Raw genomic sequence first — 18,859 nt, 5'->3', positions numbered from 1 at the left:
TGCCTGTAAATGTTTCGTGTGTGAACCACTGGCCTGGAGCTGGAGTCTAGTGCAATTTTAATGTTATTTATCTTTAATTTTTAAATAATTAAAATTTCATTTCCTTAAAATAGTTGAAGACTATTCATCTAAAAAGGTTCTAGATGTGTTTTTGCATTAAATTCCAAGGTAAAGTTTGTGTTATTGTGTGTGATGAGTATATATTGAAATTACAATTCTGCATGTTATTTTAAAAATACTCAGATGATCAACAAGCTTTGAACTCAATCATGCAAGATTTGGCTGTCCTTCATAAGGCCAGTCGACCAGCATTATCCTTACAGGAAACCAGAAAAACAAAGTCTTTGTCACCAAAAAAACAGGTATTTCTTTCAATAATCCTTTAATCAAATACATGTCATTGCTCTGTGTGTTATTTTCCTTTAATATCCTGATCTTGAAATGTTGTTTGAAATGTTTAGCTTTTACACTTTTGAATCAAACATATTATTGTTGCTTGTTATACTCCCATAAGAATGTGCATTTAAAAAAAGAGTAAAATTGATATTTCATCTCTTTTTAGTGCACTTCATATAAGCAAATTATTTTTATTTCAAGTAGCCTATTCTGGAAGCCTACTATTTACAAATAAGGATGGTTTTGATTCTCATAAATGAAATGAGATTGGCGTGTCCAATATGAAAAGTAGAAATGTAGCATCCTATGCTGTCGCCTGTCACAGGGTTATCACGTATCCCCTACGCATGATGCCGTCACTGATAGATTTTGGTTCTCTTTTCTGTGGAGCCTAGACTTAGCAACATAATTCTCAACTGTTTGGCAAACACTGTTGATTGATTGGAATTGGCACTAAAAACAAAACCACCGTCTCTGTGCTCTACTTTAAATGAGTGGCTAAGAAAAAAAATCAGAAACTCTAGAAATTTTATCTGATTTATTAATGATTTTATTCATATGACTGATTTGTCATTTCATTACAGAATGATGTTCGAGTCAAATTTGAACATAGAGGAGAAAAAAGGTAAGCAAGAAAACATTACAATATCAGTTTATTTATTTAATAAACAATATATCCTAGTTAAGTCATTAAAGGTTCTTTTTAGGTTTTAATGAAAGTTCATGGCTTACAAATTGAGAATAGAAGCTGTCCTTGGCAATGTGTAATAGGTGCTTGAGGTGATTCCAGCTCACAGAGACTCCGTGTACAACAGACCAAAACACTGCCCGGTCCTGCGCTAGCCTTATATTTAAGATAGGCCAAACGTTAGAAGTGATTCATGTTTGTAGTTTGTAACATAGGAAATAAGTAAGATGAGGTTACTATATAATGCAGCCTTTCAGTATTACCACTTCCTTTTAATTTTACTCAATAGAAATTGAATGTATTTCTCTTTATCATTATTACATCATCCCTCCAGATGCTATACAGAATTTATGTATGTGGTCTCAGTGTTTAAAATTTTGATTATGCCTAAGAGACCTAAAGGATATGACGTGTATTAAATTAGTAATGTTGAGGAAGAGTGAGTTGGAGTGGTGGTTATAAGTTACTTAGCAGGAATGTAAACCTAGCCTTCCACTTGGTATCTCTATCTCAAAGTGACAGTGGTGGTGGTTGACAACAAAATTGCTAAGAAGACCTAAAAGGAGTTAGAGACGATGGATTTCGTTTCTGCTGTTTGTTTCTCTTATTAAATTAATTTAATAAAAAACTATCAGTTTTAAGGACTTTAAAAAGACAAATCATATAAATTGAAGATTAAAAAAAAAATTACACAGAGATGCTAAAAAATAGAATCTACCCCAAACCCAGTGCTGTCAAGTCGATTCCGACTCATAGCGACCCTATAGGGCAGCTATACTATATAACTGTTCTCCAGTCTGTTTTTTTTATGGATGTTTTCCCAATTTTTTTTTTTTATTCATTCAGCACTGTTTACTGAGTACTTCCTGTGTGTCAGGCACTGTGCTGGCCCTGAAGAGAGAATGTGAGAAAACAGACATGATCCCTCCACTTGTGGAGTTTACAGTCTGGTAGTCCCCAAGCTTAGGTGCATACTCTCTAGGGTCCATGCGGGCCAATCCTTTGGGGTACAGGAAGAAAACACTAGAATTTTAATTTGTTTTTAAAATCTGATTACTTAAATTTTTTATTTTGGGAGCATGCTTACATGATATATGTGCTCAAAAATGTTGAGTTGATAAGGGGGCAAGATCAAAATTTGAATCTCCAAAGAATAACTTTACTCCTTTTAACAGTTTCATTGAATCCCATTGTGTGGATGTGCCACAGTTAATGTAATTTCTTTCCTCAATGTACATATTACATTGCCCTTTAATATTCATATAACAGTTTCAGCACTAATTAAAAATTGCAGAAAATTTTGAGAATTTTTTTCCTGTTTTTACCAAGATGGAACAAACTTCAGAGTTATTAAACTTTATGTTGAGAATCTGGGAACTTGATCAAAAATAAGTTGTGGTGGTATTCAAATAAAGTGAATGCTTATGCTATTTTTACTTAATTTTGTACCTCTTTAGCCAATAGGTAACTGTTGCAAGTATGTTATTAGACTGTGCCTAAGAAAATAAAATATTTTAAAATTCTGCCTGTATAGAATTCTTCAGTTCTCCAGGCCAGTTAAACTGGAAGATCTGAGGTCTAAAGCTAAAGTCGCCTTTGGACAGTCTATGGATCTACATTATACCAACAATGAGGTAAACAAGTACATTTTAGCTTTTCATAGTTCTTCTTTTAGAAAGTAGTGTGTGCATTTAAGAGATTGTTTTATGACTCTTGTGCTTTTGCGGGGGATTGTCAAGGATATGGTACGTTAGAAGAACAAAGCGTCACGAGTAAATTTGTAAATTTTGACTGATTGATGTGGAATTTTCCATTGTGGAAAATATTAGAAGTTGCTACTGTGCAAATAACTGAATGAAGAACTATTATAGGAGGAAATAACTGTATTACAGGGAACTTTGCTACTTATTCCTATTTTATTTTTATTCTGTGTCCCCAAAATCTTCCAGAGAATTTATAATTTGCATTGCTAGGAAGCACATTCTTAGAGTCTCAGAAAGAAATCTTTGATATATTTGCCGATGGGCTGTCTTTCCCTCTTGTACTCTACGTTTGGCCAAGAGACAGTAGAGCTTTGTAGTCAGACTTAGTTAAAACTTAAAAAGATTATTTTAGTGTTGGTTAGGACATGATTAGATTATTATGTTCAGGTTTCTAATGCAGAAAAATCTTGGCTTGGGAATCATCAAATGTGATGTTAAGGGCTTGCTTTGACACTAATGAGAGCTCTGTGTTATGGGAAAACCTGTTTTTTGTTTGTTTTTTTACCTTCTGTAGAATCAGGGTTAAATGAGATGTTTTCTGAGGTTTCTTCCAGTTCCTGAGATCTTAAATTTTACAGGGACAATTTAATTAGTCCATTAGTTAGTTTATTTTTGGAAGATATTCGTTGAACATCCAACAAACATTATTTACACGCAAACACCGTATACTAGGCTTAATGCTGTGACTTATGAGTTGTAGTCTCTCGTGGAGTTTATAGACTTGTGGTTGAAGCAGACAGTGAATAAATGAGCTGTTTAATATATGAAGTTATTTGAAGGAAGTGCATGATGTATTGTGAAAGAATAAAGGCCCAGGGCAGTAGGTGTCCTACTACAAGCCAAAAGGTTGGCGTTTCAAACTCTACCTCCTCCCCCTCCCCGGCCAAAGGCGCCTTGGAAGACAGGCCTGGTGATCTGCTTCTGAAAAGTCACAGCCTTGAAAACCCTGTGGAGCAATTCTACTCTGTACACATGGGATCACCATGAGTCAGAATCGACTCATTGGCAACGAACAACAACAACAAAGAAGAGCTGACTGGGGCGGTGCTATTTATACTGAGACATGACGTATGAGAAGCCAACCATGCAAAGAATTTCAGAGGAAGGGCATCCCTGGTGGTGAAGACAGCGCGTGCAAAGATTCCAAGATGGAAAAGACTTATGTGTTTCAGGAATAGAAAAAGTACCAGTGAGAATGGAGTGACAGAGGAGATCTTCAATCTGAAATGACATGTGAAAGAGCTTTGCAAGTATTAAAGCATGTGCAAATATAAATATTTGAAAATATTAGATTTTAAAACTAATACAGCTTGTCTAAAGAAACTCCACTTACAGCTCAGAGCTAGAAATATTTTCTTGGTAAAAAATCAGAATTCTAAACAATTAATATCCTTGAACAAAGTGATGGGAACTATATTATAGTAATACAGTAACATTTTATTTTTCAGCCATTTTGGGGGTTTTCATTTAGCTGTGAACACTGTTGTTGGCCAGTCCATTTCTTAGCACTTACTGTCTCTGTCCATGCTGACCTGACTTCCAACCTGAGATTCTTAGAGCATTCTTGCCTCCAGAGCTATGGCCACTAGGTCTGTTGTCTAGGCTGAAGTGCATTGGTGGGGATGGGCCTCAGGATGAGGGAGTAGGAGATGGATGGGCTCCACTTGCCCATAGTTGTAACTTGCTGGATAATACACCTTTTATGGGCTTCCTTCCCTTCCCTGTCTTCTCCCATTCCCCTATCAGAGTTTCCTGGAATCTTTTTCCATATAAATGACTTGAACTTACAGTATGATTCTGGGGGAACCTAGACATATCTTTTTTTGTCTCAAATTGTATCATGAAAAACTTTGAAATGCCAAGATACGTTAAATCTACAACATTGTCTTGATCTTCTATCCTACTACGTCTATCAAGATTTGACATGATTTGTTCATATTGTACCTGTGCCGGCTCCCACAATTGCTCTCTTTTCTGAGTTCTCTCTGTTTATTTATATAGTTTTTTCCTAGGGATTTCTTGAGAATTGACATTAAGCTGACTAATCTGTAGTTTCAGGAACCTACTCCCATTTTCTGAAAAGTGGGAAAATTCCCGTCTCAGTTTCTTTTTATCATGTTTTCTGAAGGAATGCTGGGAGTGGTTCTACCATTATATCCAGGTGGCCCTTTGGCAAAATGTGGTAGAGGTGGCATTAGAGTAAGATTACATTCGCGATTTTGTGCATTAACCATGTCCTGATGCAAATTCTGACAAACCATCGCAAACCAAATATGTGCTCTTGGATAAATGGGTGCTAGGAAATAATGTGACAGGGTGTTAGTTTTGGGGACTTGTGGACAAGTGAAAATCTCATTTATACTGCATATTATTTCAGTTCTATGAAGATTTTGTTTTTGCCCAAGCCTGTTGCCCGTTGCTGTCGAGTCGATTCTGACTCATCGTGACCCTGTAGGACAGAGTAGAACTGCCCCATAGGGTTTCCAGGGAATGCCTGGTGGATTCGAACTGCCAACTTTTTGGTTAGCAGCTATAGCACTTAACCACTACGCCACCAGGGTTTCCATTTTGTTTTTAGCGTAATATAAATTCTCCTGTTCAGAATGAACCATTATTCCATAAACCTCTGAGTTGTGAGAATCAAAACAATAGGGACATTTAAGTTGTGGTTGCCTAGATTTGTTACCTTGGCTTCTCTTTAGTAAGGTACCCTGTGTGTGCACGCGGGTGTGAGTATTCATGCAAGGAGGGGGGTTGGATGTGTAGGCCAAAGAAGTGGATTTTCTAAGATCTTTCCTATCGTAGATGGGTAGAAGAGGAAAATTTTTTTTCATTTCTAGAATCTAATTTATTAACTGTAATTTGTAACTGTTCTTTTCTTTTTTTAATAATTTTTATTGTGCTTTAAGTGAAAGTTTACAAATCAAGCTAGTCTCTCACACAAAAAGCCATATACACCTTGCTACATATTCCCAAATACTGCCCCCGTAATGAGACAGCCTGCTGTCTCCCTCCACTCTCTCTTTTCGTGTCCTTTTTGCCAGCTTCTAACCCCCTCTACCCTCTCATTTCCCCTCCAGGCAGGAGATGCCAACATAGTCTCCAGTGTCCACCTGATCCAAGAAGCTTACTCCTCACTAGCATCCCTCTCCAACCCCTTGTCCAGTCCAATCCCTGTCTGAAGAGTTGGCTTCGGGAATGGTTCCTGTCCTGGGCCAACAGAAGGTCTGGGGGCCATGACCACCGGGGCCCTTGCAGCCTCAGTCAGACCATAAAGTCTGGTCTTACGAGAATTTGGGGTCTGCATCCCACTGCTCTCCTGCTCCCTCAGGGGTTCTCTGTTGTGTTCCCTGTCAGGGCAGTCATCGGTTGTAGCTGGGCACCATCTAGTTCTTCTGGTCTCAGGATGATGTAGTCTCTGGTTCATGTGCCCCTTTCTGTCTCTTGGGCTCATAATTACCTTGTGTCCTTGGTGTTCTTCATTCTCCTTTGATCCAGGTGGGTTGAGACCAATTGATGCATCTTAGATGGCTGCTTGGTAGCGTTTAAGACCCCAGACGCCACTCTTCAAAGTGGGATTCAGAATGTTTTCTTAATATATTTTATTATGCCAGTTGACTTAGATGTCCCCTGAAACCGTGGTCCCCAGACCCCTGCCCTTGCTACGCTGGCCTTCGAAGCATTCAGTTTATTCAGGAAACTTCTGTGCTTTTGGTTTAGTCCAATTGTGCTGACCTCCCCTGTATTGTGTGCTGTCTTTCCCTTCACCTAAAGTAGTTCTTATCTACAATCTAATTAAGGAATACCATTCTCCCACCCTTCCTCCTTCCTCCCTTTCGTAACCACAAAAGAATGTTTTCGTCTCTGTTTAAACTATTTCTCAAGTTCTTATAATAGTGGTCTTATACAATATTTGACCTTTTGCAACTGATTTCACTCAGCATAATGCCTTCCAGGTTCCTCCATGTTATGAAATGTTTCACAGATTCATCACTGTTCTTCATCGATGCATAGTATTCCATTGTGTGCATATAGCATAGTTTATTTATCCATTCATCCATTGATGGGCACCTTGGTTGCTTCCATGTTTTTGCTATTGTAAACAGGGCTGCGATAAACATGGGTGTGCATATATCTGTTCGTGTAAAGGCTCTTATTTCTCTAGGATATATTCCAAGGAGTGGGATTGCTGGATCCTATGGAAGTTCTATTTCTAGCTTTTTAAGGAAGCGCCAAATCGATTTCCAAAGTGGTTGTACCATTTGACATGCCCACCAGCAGTGTAGAAGTGTTCCAAACTCTCCACAGCCTCTCCAACATTTATTATTTTGTGATTTTTGGATTAATGCCAGCGTTGTTGGAGTGAGAAGAAATCTCAGTTTTGATCTGCATTTCTCCAATGGCTGATGATTGTGAACATTTCCTCATATATCTGTTAGCTACCTGAATGTCTTCTTGAGTGAAGTGTCTATTCATATCTTTTGTGCATTTTTTAATTGGGTTATTTGTCTTTTTGCAGTTGAGTTTTTGCAGTATTATGTAGATTTTAGAGATCAGGCACTGATAAGAAACGTCATAGCTAAAAACTTTTTCCCAGTCTGTAGGTAGTCTTTTTTACTCTTTTGGTGAAGTCCTTGGATGAGCTTAAGTGTTTGATTTTTAGGAGCTCCCAGTTAACTAGTTTTTCTTCTGCGTTCTTTATAATGTTTTGTATACTGTTCATGCCATGTATTAGGGCTCCTAACATTGTCCCTAATTTTTCTTCCATGATCTTTATCGTTTTCGATTTTATATTTAGGTCTTTGATCCATTTTGAGTTAGTATATATGCATGGAGTGAGGTTTGGGTCTTGTTTCATTTTTTTGCCGATAGATATCCAGTTATGCCAGCACCATTTGTTAAAAAGACTGTCTTTTCCCCATTTAAGTGTTTTGGGGCCTTTGTCAAATATCAACTGCTCATATGTGGATGGATTTATGTCTGGATTCTGAATTCTGTTCTGTTGGTCCATGCTTCTGTTGTCGTACCAGTACCAGGCTGTTTTGACTACTGTGGCGGTATAATAGGTTCTAAAATCAGGTAAAGTAAGGCCTCCCACTTTGTTTTTCTTTTTCAGTAATGCCTTATTTATCCGGGGCCTCTTTCCCTTCCATGTGAAGTTGGCGATTTGTTTCTCCATCTCATTAGCGAATGTCTTTGGGATTTGGATCAGAATTGCGTTAAATGTATAGATCGCTTTTGGTAGAACAGACATTTTTATAATGTTAAGTCTTCCTATCCACGAGCAAGGTATGTTCTCCCACTTATGTAAGTCTCTTCTGGTTTCTTGCAGAAGTGTACTGTAGTTTTCTTTGTATAAGTCTTTTACATCTCTGGTAGATTTATTCCTAAGTATTTTATCTTCTTGGGGGCTACTGTAAATGGCATTGATTTGGCGATTTCCTCTTCGATGTTCTTTTTGTTGGTGTAGAGGAATCCAACTGATTTTTGTATGTTTATCTTGTATCCCGACACACTGCTGAACTCTTCTATTAGTTTCAGTAGTTTTCTGGAGGATTCCTTAGGGTTTACTGTGTATATAGGATCATGTCAACTGCAAATAGAGATACTTTGACTTCTTCCTTGCCAATCTGGATGCCCTTTATTTCTTTAAGTGGCCTAATTGCTCTGGCTAGGACTTCCAGCACAATGTTGAATAAGAGTGGTGATAAAGGGCATCCTTGTCTGGTTCCCAATCTCAATGGGAATGTGTTCAGGCTCTCTCCCTTTAGGGTGATGTTGGCTTTTGGCTTTGTATAAATGCCCTTTTTTATGTTGAGAAATTTTCCTTCTATTCCTATTTTGCTGAGAGTTTTTATCATGAATGAGTGTTGACCTTTGTCAAATGCCTTTTCTGCATCAATTGATAAAATCATGTGATTCTTGTCTTTTGTTTTATTTATGTGATGGATTACATTAATTGTTTTTCTAATGTTGAACCATCCCTGCATACCTGGGATGAATCCCACTTGGTCATGGTGAATTACTTTTTTTGATATGTTGTTGAATTCTATTGGCTAGAATTTTGTTAAGGATTTTTGCATCTACGTTCATGAGGGATATAGATCTATAATTTTCTTTTCTTGTGGTGTCTTTACCTGGTTTTGGTATCAGGGATATGGTGGCTTCATAGAATGAGTTTGGTAGTATTCCATCCTCCTCTGTGCTCTGAAATACCTTTAGTAGTAGTGGTGTTAACTCTTCTCTGAAAGTTTGGTAGAACTCTGCAGTGAAGCTGTGTGGGCCAGGGCTTTTTTTTGTTGGGAGTTTTTTGATTACCTTTTCAATCTCTTCTTTTGTTATGGGTCTATTTAGTTGTTCTACCTCTGTTTGTGTTAGTTTAGGTAGGTAGTGTGTTTCTAGGAATTCATCCATTTCCTCTAGGTTTTCAAATTTGTTTGAGTATAGTTTTTCATAGTAATCTGATATGATTCTTTTAATTTCAGTTGAGTCTGTTGTAATATCACCCATCTCATTTCTTATTCGGGTTATTTGCTTCCTCTCCTGTTTTTCTTTTGTCAGTTTGGCCAATGGTTTATCAATTTTGTTGAGTTTTTCAAAAAACCAGCTTTTGGTGGTGTTAATTCTTTCAGTTGTTTTTCTGTTTTCTATTTCATTTAGTTCAGCCCTAATTTTTATTATTTGTTTTTTTCTGGTGCCTGTGAGTTTCTTTCGTCGCTCTCTATTTGTTCAAGTTGTAGGGATAATTCTTTGATTTTGGCCCTTTCTTGTTTTTGGATGTGTGGATTTATTGATATAAATTGGCCTCTGAGCACTGCTTTTGCTGTGTCCCGAAGGTTCTGATAGGAAGCGTTTTCATTCTCATTGGACTGTCTGAATTTCTTTATTCCATCCTTAATGTCTTCTATAATCTAGTCTTTTTTGAGCAGGGTATTGTTCAGTTTCCAAGGGTTCGATTTCTTTTCCCTGCTTTTCCTGTTATTGATTTCCACTTTTATGGCCTTATGGTCAGAGAACATGCTTTGTAATATTTCAACATTTTGGATTCTGCTAAGGCTTGCTTTATGACCTAATATGTGGTCTACTCTAGAGAATGTTCCATGTGCACTAGAAAAAAAAAGTATAGTTGGATGCTGTTGGGTGGAGTGTTCTGTATATGTCTACAAGGTCAAGTTGGTTGATTGTGGCATTTAGATCTTCCGTGTCTTTATTGAGCTTCTTTCTGGATGTCCTGTCCTTCACCAAAAGTGGTGTGTTGAAGTCTCCTACTATTATTGTGGAGCTGTCTATCTCACCTTTGAGTGCTGATAGAGTTTGTTTTAGGTATCTTGCAGCCCTGTCATTGGGTGCATAAATATTTAATATGGTTGTATCTTCTTGGTGCATTGTCCCTTTAATCATTATATAGTGTCCTTCCTTATCCTTTCTGATGGCTTTAACTTTAAAGTCTGTTTTGTCAGATATTAATATTGCTACTCCTGTTCTTTTTTGATTGTTGTTTGCTTGATATATTTTTTTCCATCCTTTGAGTTTTAGTTTGTTTGTGTCTCTAAGTCTAAGGTGTGTCTCTTGTAGGCAGCATATAGACAGATCTTGTTTTTTAATCCATTCCGCCACTGTCTGTCTCTTTATTGGTGCATTTAGTCCATTTACATTCAGGGTAATTATGGATAGGTATGAATTTAGTGCTATCATTTTGATGTCTTTTCTTGTGTGTTGTCAGCTTCCTTTTCCCACTTGATTTTATTGCTGAGTAGATTTTCTTTATATATTGTCCATTCCTCATATTTGTTGTTGTTGATTTTGTTTCTGCTGAGTCTTTATTTTTCCCTTGTATTTTATTTTGATGAGTAGGATAGTTTGTCTCCTTTGTGGTTACCTTATTAATTACCTCTGTTTTTCTAAATTTATAACTAACTTTTATTTCTTTGTATCACCCTATCTTCCTCTCCATATGGAAGGTGTTTGATTACATTTCTTAGTCCCTCTTTATTATTTTAATGTTGTCTTCTCTTATATAATAACAACGCTCTTACCCTGTGTTGGGCTTTTTTTTTTTTTTAAATCATTCTTTGTTTCTTTTCTTTTTTGCGGGGGGGATTTCTCTGTCTGGGTTGACTTCTGGTTGCTCTGCCCAGTGTTCTAGTCCTGGGTCGATACCTGATATTACTGATTTTCTAACCAAAGAACTCCCTTTAGTATTTCTTGTAGTTTTGGTTAGGTTTTTACTAATTCCCTCAACTTGTGTTTATCTGGAAATGTCTTAATTTCACCTTCATATTTAAGAGACAGTTTTGATGGATATATGATTCTTGGCAGGCAAGTTTCTTCCTTCAATTTTTAAAATATGTCATCCCATTGCCTTCTTGCCTTCATGGTTTCTGCCGAGTAGTCCGAGCTTATTCTTATTGGCTCTCCCTTTAGGTGACTTTTCTTTTATCCCTTGCTGCTCTTATAATTGTCTCTTTGTCTTTGGTTTTGGCATGCTTGATTATAATATGTCTTGGTGACTTTCTTTTAACATCTACCTTATGTGGAGTTCGATGAGCATCTTGGACAGATATCTTCTCATCTTTCACAATATCAGGGAAGTTTTCTGCCAACAAATCCTTAACAATTTTCTCTGTATTTTCTGTTACCCCTCCCTGTTCTGGTACTCCAATCACTCGCAGATTATTTCTCTTGATAGAGTCCCACTTGATTCTTAAATTTTCTTCATTTTTAAAAATTCTTTTATCTGATTTTTCTTCAAATATATTAGTGCCAAGTGATTTATCTTCGAGTTCAGAAATTCTAGCTTCTACTTGCTCAGTTCTGCTCCTCTGACTTCCTATCATCTAATTCTGTAATTTTATTGTTAATCTTCTGAATTTCTGATTGCTGTCTGTCTGTGGATTTTTACAGCTCATTAAACTTTTCATTATGTCCCTGAATAACCTTTCTGAGTTCTTAGTTGCTTTATCTGCGTGTTCCTTGGCTTGTTCTGCGTATTGCCTCATTCCCTTCCTGATGTCTTGAAGGGTTCTGTATATTTAACTTTCGTATTCTGCATCTGGTAATTCCAGGAATGCACTTTCATCTAAAAGATCCCTGGATTCTTTGTTTTGAGAGCCTGTTGAGGTGATCATGGCCTGTTTCTTTCTTTACGTGGCTTGATATTGACTGTTGTCTCCGAGGCATGTATAAGTTACTGTATTAGTTTTTGCTTGCTTACTATGTCATAGCTGCTTGCTTTGTTTTGTTTTGGTATACCCCTATGGGTTGCTTGAGTGAGCCAGCTTGATTATTTTCGCCTTTGGAGCTCTCGTGTCCTGTCCCCAGCTGGCTAGAGCTGTTATCGGGTATATCAGTATAGGAGTCCATTCAGTTTTCTTGTATGAATTCAGCTCAGGTTTCCAGGCAGGTGATCATCAAGTGTGTGGTACAGGCTCTGTCCTACAGTCTTAAAGGGGCAGGGGTGATTGGCCTATATACCCGTATCTGATTGCATCGGGGGGTCTCGCTCTGAACCAAGTAGGGGGCTGAGAACTGACCCCCATGTGTCTCTGAGGAAAACGCGTCTCTGTTCCCTAAAGCGTGCTGGTGGGTGGGCTCTCTAGAGGGACCATGGGCACCCAAAGTTTTTGTTGTAAGGACTGGGAGGTACCAGTTATCCCTGGGCCCCTGTCGCGGGTGGCTGGGTGACCCAAGTGGAGCCACTAGTCCTTATGTCCCTGTTGTGGGTAGGTGAGGACCTTGTTTAATAGGCAAAGCAATGTCAAATGACAAACACCCACCTCTTCACCGCCCCGCTGAAATGGTTGGAGTTTGCCAACAAGGGCCTATTTTCCCGAAATAGGCCCACACAGGTCTGTGCAGAAGGGAAGGGTGCTCAAGGTCCACGGACCGTTTATGCCTGGGCAGGAGCCGCTTCTGTCCTGAGCTTCCCCAGTTAATGGAGCTAGCAAATTATCTTTTCCCTTCAGTTGCAAATTTTTTCCTTCCCCAAGGCCAGGAGGACGGCTCCAGCTGCTCCCCAGGGTCTGTCTCAGGCCTAGGGAGGAAAATCTTTTTATGGGCTATTTTCATTCTTCACAATCAGGAAGATAATTCACTTATTTCAAATTTAGGTTCTATTTAATGGGTTCTTGGACTCAATTTTTAAGTTTCCTTTCCAGAAAGGATTTATATTAACATAAAACTGACTCATCAAAAATAAGCCAGTGGGAAATAGATTTCATGAATGAAAGCTGAAGTGAGTTCACCAGGCAGGTGAAAAAAACATTCTGTGATTTATTTAGTATGATTTAGGTAAGCTGGGACTTGTTCTTGACGCTTAGTCCTTTTTTTTTTTTTTTTTTTTTTTAATATTGGTGGTTGTCCGTGATCTCAGAGCTTGCGAGGGGTCACATAAGATCCATAGACAGTAGTCCAAGCCCTGTACCAGGTCCTCCTCTGGAGTGCCCGAATTTCACATCGGCAAACTGAAGAAGAGCAGAATCGTTTCCACGAGCACTTTGTTACTGTGCATGAAACTAGTGCTCATTTCCCTAAGAGCAACTGTACTTTGAAGAAGTAAACAATCCTGTTTTAAGTGAACTTATACTAAAAGTATGGAAATCCTGGTGGTGTAGTGGTTAAGTGCTACGGCTGCTAACCAAAAGGTTGGCGGTTTGAATCCATCACGCACTCCTTGGAAACTCAATGGGGCTGTTCTACTCTGCCCCATAGGGTTGCTGTGAGTCAGTTTTGACTCGATGGCAACAAGTTTTTTTTTTTTTTTGGTATAGTGAAAGTAAGCATTCAGATTTTGCCTTACAGTGAAAAACTGGCAGAATAATCTTCACCATTTCCAGTGCTCATAACATAAAAAAAAAAAAATATTGAGGATAAGAGCAAGGTATACCAGTATGGTTTATAATTGGTAGGAAAATGAAGGAATTTTATTAGAGTCTTAGGTTAATACTAAGTTGACATAAGGTGTTTTGATTTTCTTAAGTAAATCACAATTTTTCTGATAGTACTCTCTGGTGCTTGTGTCTGATCCATGAGATGACTAATGAAAGCAGATTTCTACGTTCAGGGTTGCTATAGGATGGCCAACCCATTTAGCTTGTTTGTTTTAGAGTGTATTGTTCAAGTCACCAGGGTCAGAGATAAGAACCCCAGGTGGGCTGTAGACTGCGGATATGTTACTGGTGGCATCCTCCATGGTAGCTGTCAAGGATATCCATGACATTGACATGTTGATATGCACACCAGCTTAGGGTGCAAATTGTGGTTATTATTGGATAAAGAACTAAAAGTTTCATCCATGCAGATGAAAGATGGTACCATTATTTTGTATAATTTTTGTATTTACCCTTAATGCTGTTTTGGGGTGAATATACTAATAGCTAAAGTTTAGCCATATGATATAAAATACCCTAGGAAATTAATCTTTAAATACATTTTCTATAAGAGCTTTATGATGAATAAACCAAATTTTAAAATACTTGTCCGTATTCATTCTGTGATTTTAGTGATGGTAGGATAGAGAGAGCAAAGAAATCTCTATATGTATATTTATCCAGACTTTGAGTTTAGTGACAAAATGAAGAGCAAATTGTTTTGAGGTTTGTAATTTGTAAAGGAGATGCTACTGGAAGGACTTGACCTGATGAAATGGTTGCGTGACTCTTTATGTCCCTTTTTGTTTAGTTGGTAATTCCACTGACTACTCAAGATGACCTGGACAAAGCTGTGGAATTGCTAGATCGTAGCATTCACATGAAGAGCCTCAAGATACTACTTGTAGTAAATGGAAGTACACAGGTAGGAACCATTTTATTCAGTAAGGATTATGGGATTTATGCCTGTGTGAACATAGTTACTGTCTGTAATCATTGATCGTATTTTCAGTGGGATTAAGTCTCAATTTCTATACTGTAATTGCTATATTTTCATATCCTTGTTCCTCAGAAGCACATAGCTGAAACTACAAATAAGTATAGTATATCGTACATATGAAACTAATAGAAACTGAGAACTTGAGGAGAACTGTATTAAAATTTGAAAAAGTAGAAGATTTGGTAAGACCCATAAACAATATAAAATAGCTAGGTTATATTTGGTAGGGGAGAGGATTCTCTTTAGAGCTCTAAGGGGGAGAATAGGATTAACTTTCATTTTCTTTTGCAGGCTACTAATTTAGAACCATTACCATCACTAGAAGACTTGGATAACACAGTATTTGGAGCAGAAAGGAAAAAACGGCTTTCTGTGATAGGTAAGAAAGCTAGTATCTGAATCATGGAATGGGTAATTTCTCCTTCATCCTTTAATGTAGGGCAAACACCTAAACATCCAATATGAAAACCCATTGCTGTTGAGTCAGTTCTAACTCAGAGCAACCCTATAGGACAGAGTAGAACTGCCCCATAGAGTTTCCAAGGCCATAAATCTTTACGGAAACAGACTGCCACATCTTTCTCCTGCGGAGTGGCTGGTGGGTTTGAACTGCCAGCCTTTTGGTTAGCAGCCGAACGTTTTAACCACTATGCCACCAGGGCCCCTTACACCTAAATATACCTCTGATGAATCACAGCCTGTAACTTACCCTTAGTTAACCACTTTCTAGCGTCTGCAGTCCCTTGGAAATTGAGTGAAGTATTAAAGGATTTGTTGTTGTAGTGTGCCGTTGAGTTGATTTCGACTCATAGCGACCCTATATGACTGAGTAGAGTTGCCTCATTCTAGGTTGTAATCTTGTGGAAGAAAATCGCCAGGTTTTTTCTCCTGTGGAGTGGCTGGTGGGTTCAAACCACCAACCTTTCATTTATCAGCTGAATGCTTAAACATTGTGGCACCCACAGAATTAGCAGTCTTTTAAGTATTTTTAAGGTTTGACAAATTCAGATAAAACCTTGAAGAGGTTTTAATTGTACCAATAAACTAAGAGTATGAAAAGAAGTAATTCTAGAATATTAAAATTAACAAGTAGACTACAGTCTAAGTTCATAAGCCTTTCTCTAGGGTTTTAGTTATTGCCAAGAATGTTATCAAAATAGAGATTGCGAAGAATTTACAGATTATACTTTATTAGTATTCAGTTTTTATGTGCCACTAATTATGCATTATGTTCTAATTAAACTCATGGTATAAAGAAATATGGACCCTGTGCTGTCTTTGAGAAGTGACCTGTAGAGAGGCACGGGTTGGGCAGAGGTGCTTACAGTCCCCAGTTCTGTGTATCTTCTTCAATTTGCATAAAACATCAATAATCCATGCACATTTTCATAGGATAAAGCTTCACCATGTTCAAAGACCTACTCGTATAAACAATTAGGCAGTGAATATGGTCATTAAAGATAGCATGAAAACAGGAGGGACAGATTTGAAGCAGAAAACAGGAGAAACAGTTGAATTGGGAAGAAGCTAGAGAGTGGGGCAAAAAAGAAGAGTGGTTGTGAATCTAAGCAACAGCAAAGGCTGGTCACAGAGGAGGATTGTTGAGGATGAAAGAAAACATTAAAATGGCATGTGAACTGCCCAAAAATCTATTATTCATCTTCTCTTTTGTTCCCCAGAAGAAACTATTTTGTAACAATTGCCTTCTAAATGTCTGTCTTAAACCAGCAGTCCTGCTTTTGGTTTCAGCCATGCTGGAAATGTGAGCAGCAGAGATGATTTACGAGTAAAATAAAAATTGCTTGTCCTTCCCATTTGGATGTATTTTGATAAAATTTAAAATTTTGGTGAAAGAATGTTTGAAATACCTGAACTCAAATCCCAGCTCTGAGTAACCTGAGACCAGTGACCGTCAGTCATCATCTTTAAGTCATGGGGTTGTTTTAACAATAAACTGAGAAAACACTTCTAAAGTACATTTTACTTTCCAAACGAGAAAGCATGACTGTTATTAATCACGCATTTCTTTCTTCATCTCTGTTTCTTGTCACATAACACTATCTATCATAATGAAAAAATCAACAATTCACTTTGATGATATTCCAAAAGCCAAAAACCAAACCCAGTGCTGTCGAGTCGATTCCAACTCGTAGTGACCCTATAGGACAGTAGAACTGCCCCATAGGGTTTCCAAGGCTGTAATCTTTATGGGAGGAGACAGCCACATCTTTCTCCCACAGAGTGGCTGGTGGGTTTGAACTGCCAACCTTACAGTTAGCAACTGAGCACTTAACTGCTGCACCACCAGGGCTCCTTTAGGCATGAGGGGCATTTATTTAAAAATCTATACTGTATTATCAGCCTATGATGTAGGTTTTCACTGGCCAATTTTTTCAAACGTAGACTGCCGGGTCCCTTCTTCCTAGTCTGTCTCAGTCTATAAGCTCTGCTGAAACCTGTCCACCAAGGGTGACACTGCTGGTATTTGACATACTGGTGGCCAAGCTTCCAGTATCATAGCAACACACAAGCCACCACAGTATGATAAAGTGACAGACATGTATGAGTTGTCAGCAGTCAGAAAAAAATACCACCTATTAAGTGTAAATGAATACTGTTATGAGATTAATCATTATATATAGTATTATGGGAGTTTAGAAAAGATATAAAAACATTTGAAGTTTTACAAACATGAATATTCTGTTAACTTTTTCTTTTTCCTTCTAAATTGTATTTATTTTGTTGTTATCATTGAGAATATACACAGCAAAACATACACCAACTGCTTCTACATGTATAATTTAGTGACATTTATTATATTCTAGTTGTGTAACCATCCTCACTCTCCTTTTCTGAGTTGTTCCTCCCTCATTAACATAAATTGACTGCCCCCTAAGTTTCCTATCTAATCTTTGGAGTTGCTGTTGTCAATTTGATCCCGTATAGATAGTTCTTAGTAGAACATAATGCTCAAGGCAGACATTTTTCACTAGTTAATCTAAACCATTGTTTGTTTTTAAGATGATTTCAGGGGATATTTTTGTCTTAAGGTTTAAAGATTATCTCAAGTCTGTACTTTTAGGGGTTTGTCTACCCTCCATGGCTCCAGGAAGTCCAGAGTCCATGAGAATTGGAAATTCAGTTCTGGTTTTTAACCCTTTTGATCAGGATTCTCTGGAATCTTTGATCAAAATATTCAGTAATGGTAGCTGGACACCATCCAGTTCTTCTGGTGTCTTGACAAAGGAGGGAATTGTTCATGGAAGGAATTAGCCACACATTCCCTATCTTCCTCCTGTTCCTGACTGCCCTTCTTCCTCTGTAGCTCCAGGTGAATAGAGACTAATTTTTGTGCCTTGGATGGCCGCTTGCATGCTTTTAAGAGCACAGGTACTACGTGTTCTGTTAACTTTTACTAAAAATGGGATTTCAGTTGCTAAAAACTTACGGAGTTATAGTCCATAAATTCTGTGTATATTAGCTAATACAGTTGGTTTTCTTGCTGATATTTATAAAATCATATGATTTTTTTTTCCTTTGAGGTTCTACTAGTAGAGATAGAAGCTCCCCTCCCCCGGGATACATTCCAGATGAATTACATCAGGTTGCTCGGAATGGGTCATTCACTAGTATCAACAGTGAAGGAGAGTTCATTCCAGAGAGCATGGACCAAGTAAGTAAAAGTTTGATGTGGATTTTTATTTACTGACATGAATGTTGTTAGGGTCAGTGTGATTTGGCAGGTACTTGGTATGGGGTATGTGTGTGTATGTGTATTTTTTTTAACCTCTTGTTCAATCCCATATCTTCCTTCTTAGGTGACTAAAACAACAAAAAATATAGGAAAATGCCCACTAATTTCCATTGATGTATAAAGAATACCAGAATAAGGCTGATTTCTTATAATGCTTATCCATAAATGAGTGAATATATTTGTTTGTAATCCTGGGGTTAACATTCAGATTTTTTTAACTTTGTGAAGCCGAGGTTTATAAACTTTCTAAAACAATTAAAAAAAAAAAAGTTTCAAGTATTGAAATATTTTCTTGGAGTTGCTGTTGTTTTCTTAACATTACACTGGATGCCCATGCTACTGTAGAATAATTGACATTTTATGGTAGTGTAGCAGTCACGATGTCATTAG

At 37.7% G+C, this 18,859-nt stretch overlaps 1 protein-coding gene across 2 annotated transcripts in view; it reads left to right on the top strand.

Moving 5' to 3' along the window:
• MAP3K2 (mitogen-activated protein kinase kinase kinase 2) overlaps positions 1–18,859 on the top strand; it is a 135,129-nt gene that overhangs the window by 57,471 nt on the left and 58,799 nt on the right. For both annotated transcript variants that reach the window (XM_049889098.1, XM_049889099.1), the window contains 6 exons: positions 244–362; positions 981–1,021; positions 2,619–2,718; positions 14,527–14,640; positions 15,007–15,094; positions 18,258–18,388. In XM_049889098.1, coding sequence (XP_049745055.1) covers positions 244–362; positions 981–1,021; positions 2,619–2,718; positions 14,527–14,640; positions 15,007–15,094; positions 18,258–18,388 — 593 coding nt within the window. The remainder of the gene's footprint in view (positions 1–243; positions 363–980; positions 1,022–2,618; positions 2,719–14,526; positions 14,641–15,006; positions 15,095–18,257; positions 18,389–18,859) is intronic.

The sequence above is a fragment of the Elephas maximus genome, chromosome 6 (genome assembly GCF_024166365.1).
Source record: "Elephas maximus indicus isolate mEleMax1 chromosome 6, mEleMax1 primary haplotype, whole genome shotgun sequence".
Taxonomy (NCBI): Eukaryota; Metazoa; Chordata; class Mammalia; order Proboscidea; family Elephantidae; genus Elephas; species Elephas maximus.
The sequence above is the reverse complement of the archived record's forward strand: the minus strand, read 5'-3'. Positions and strand labels throughout refer to the sequence as shown.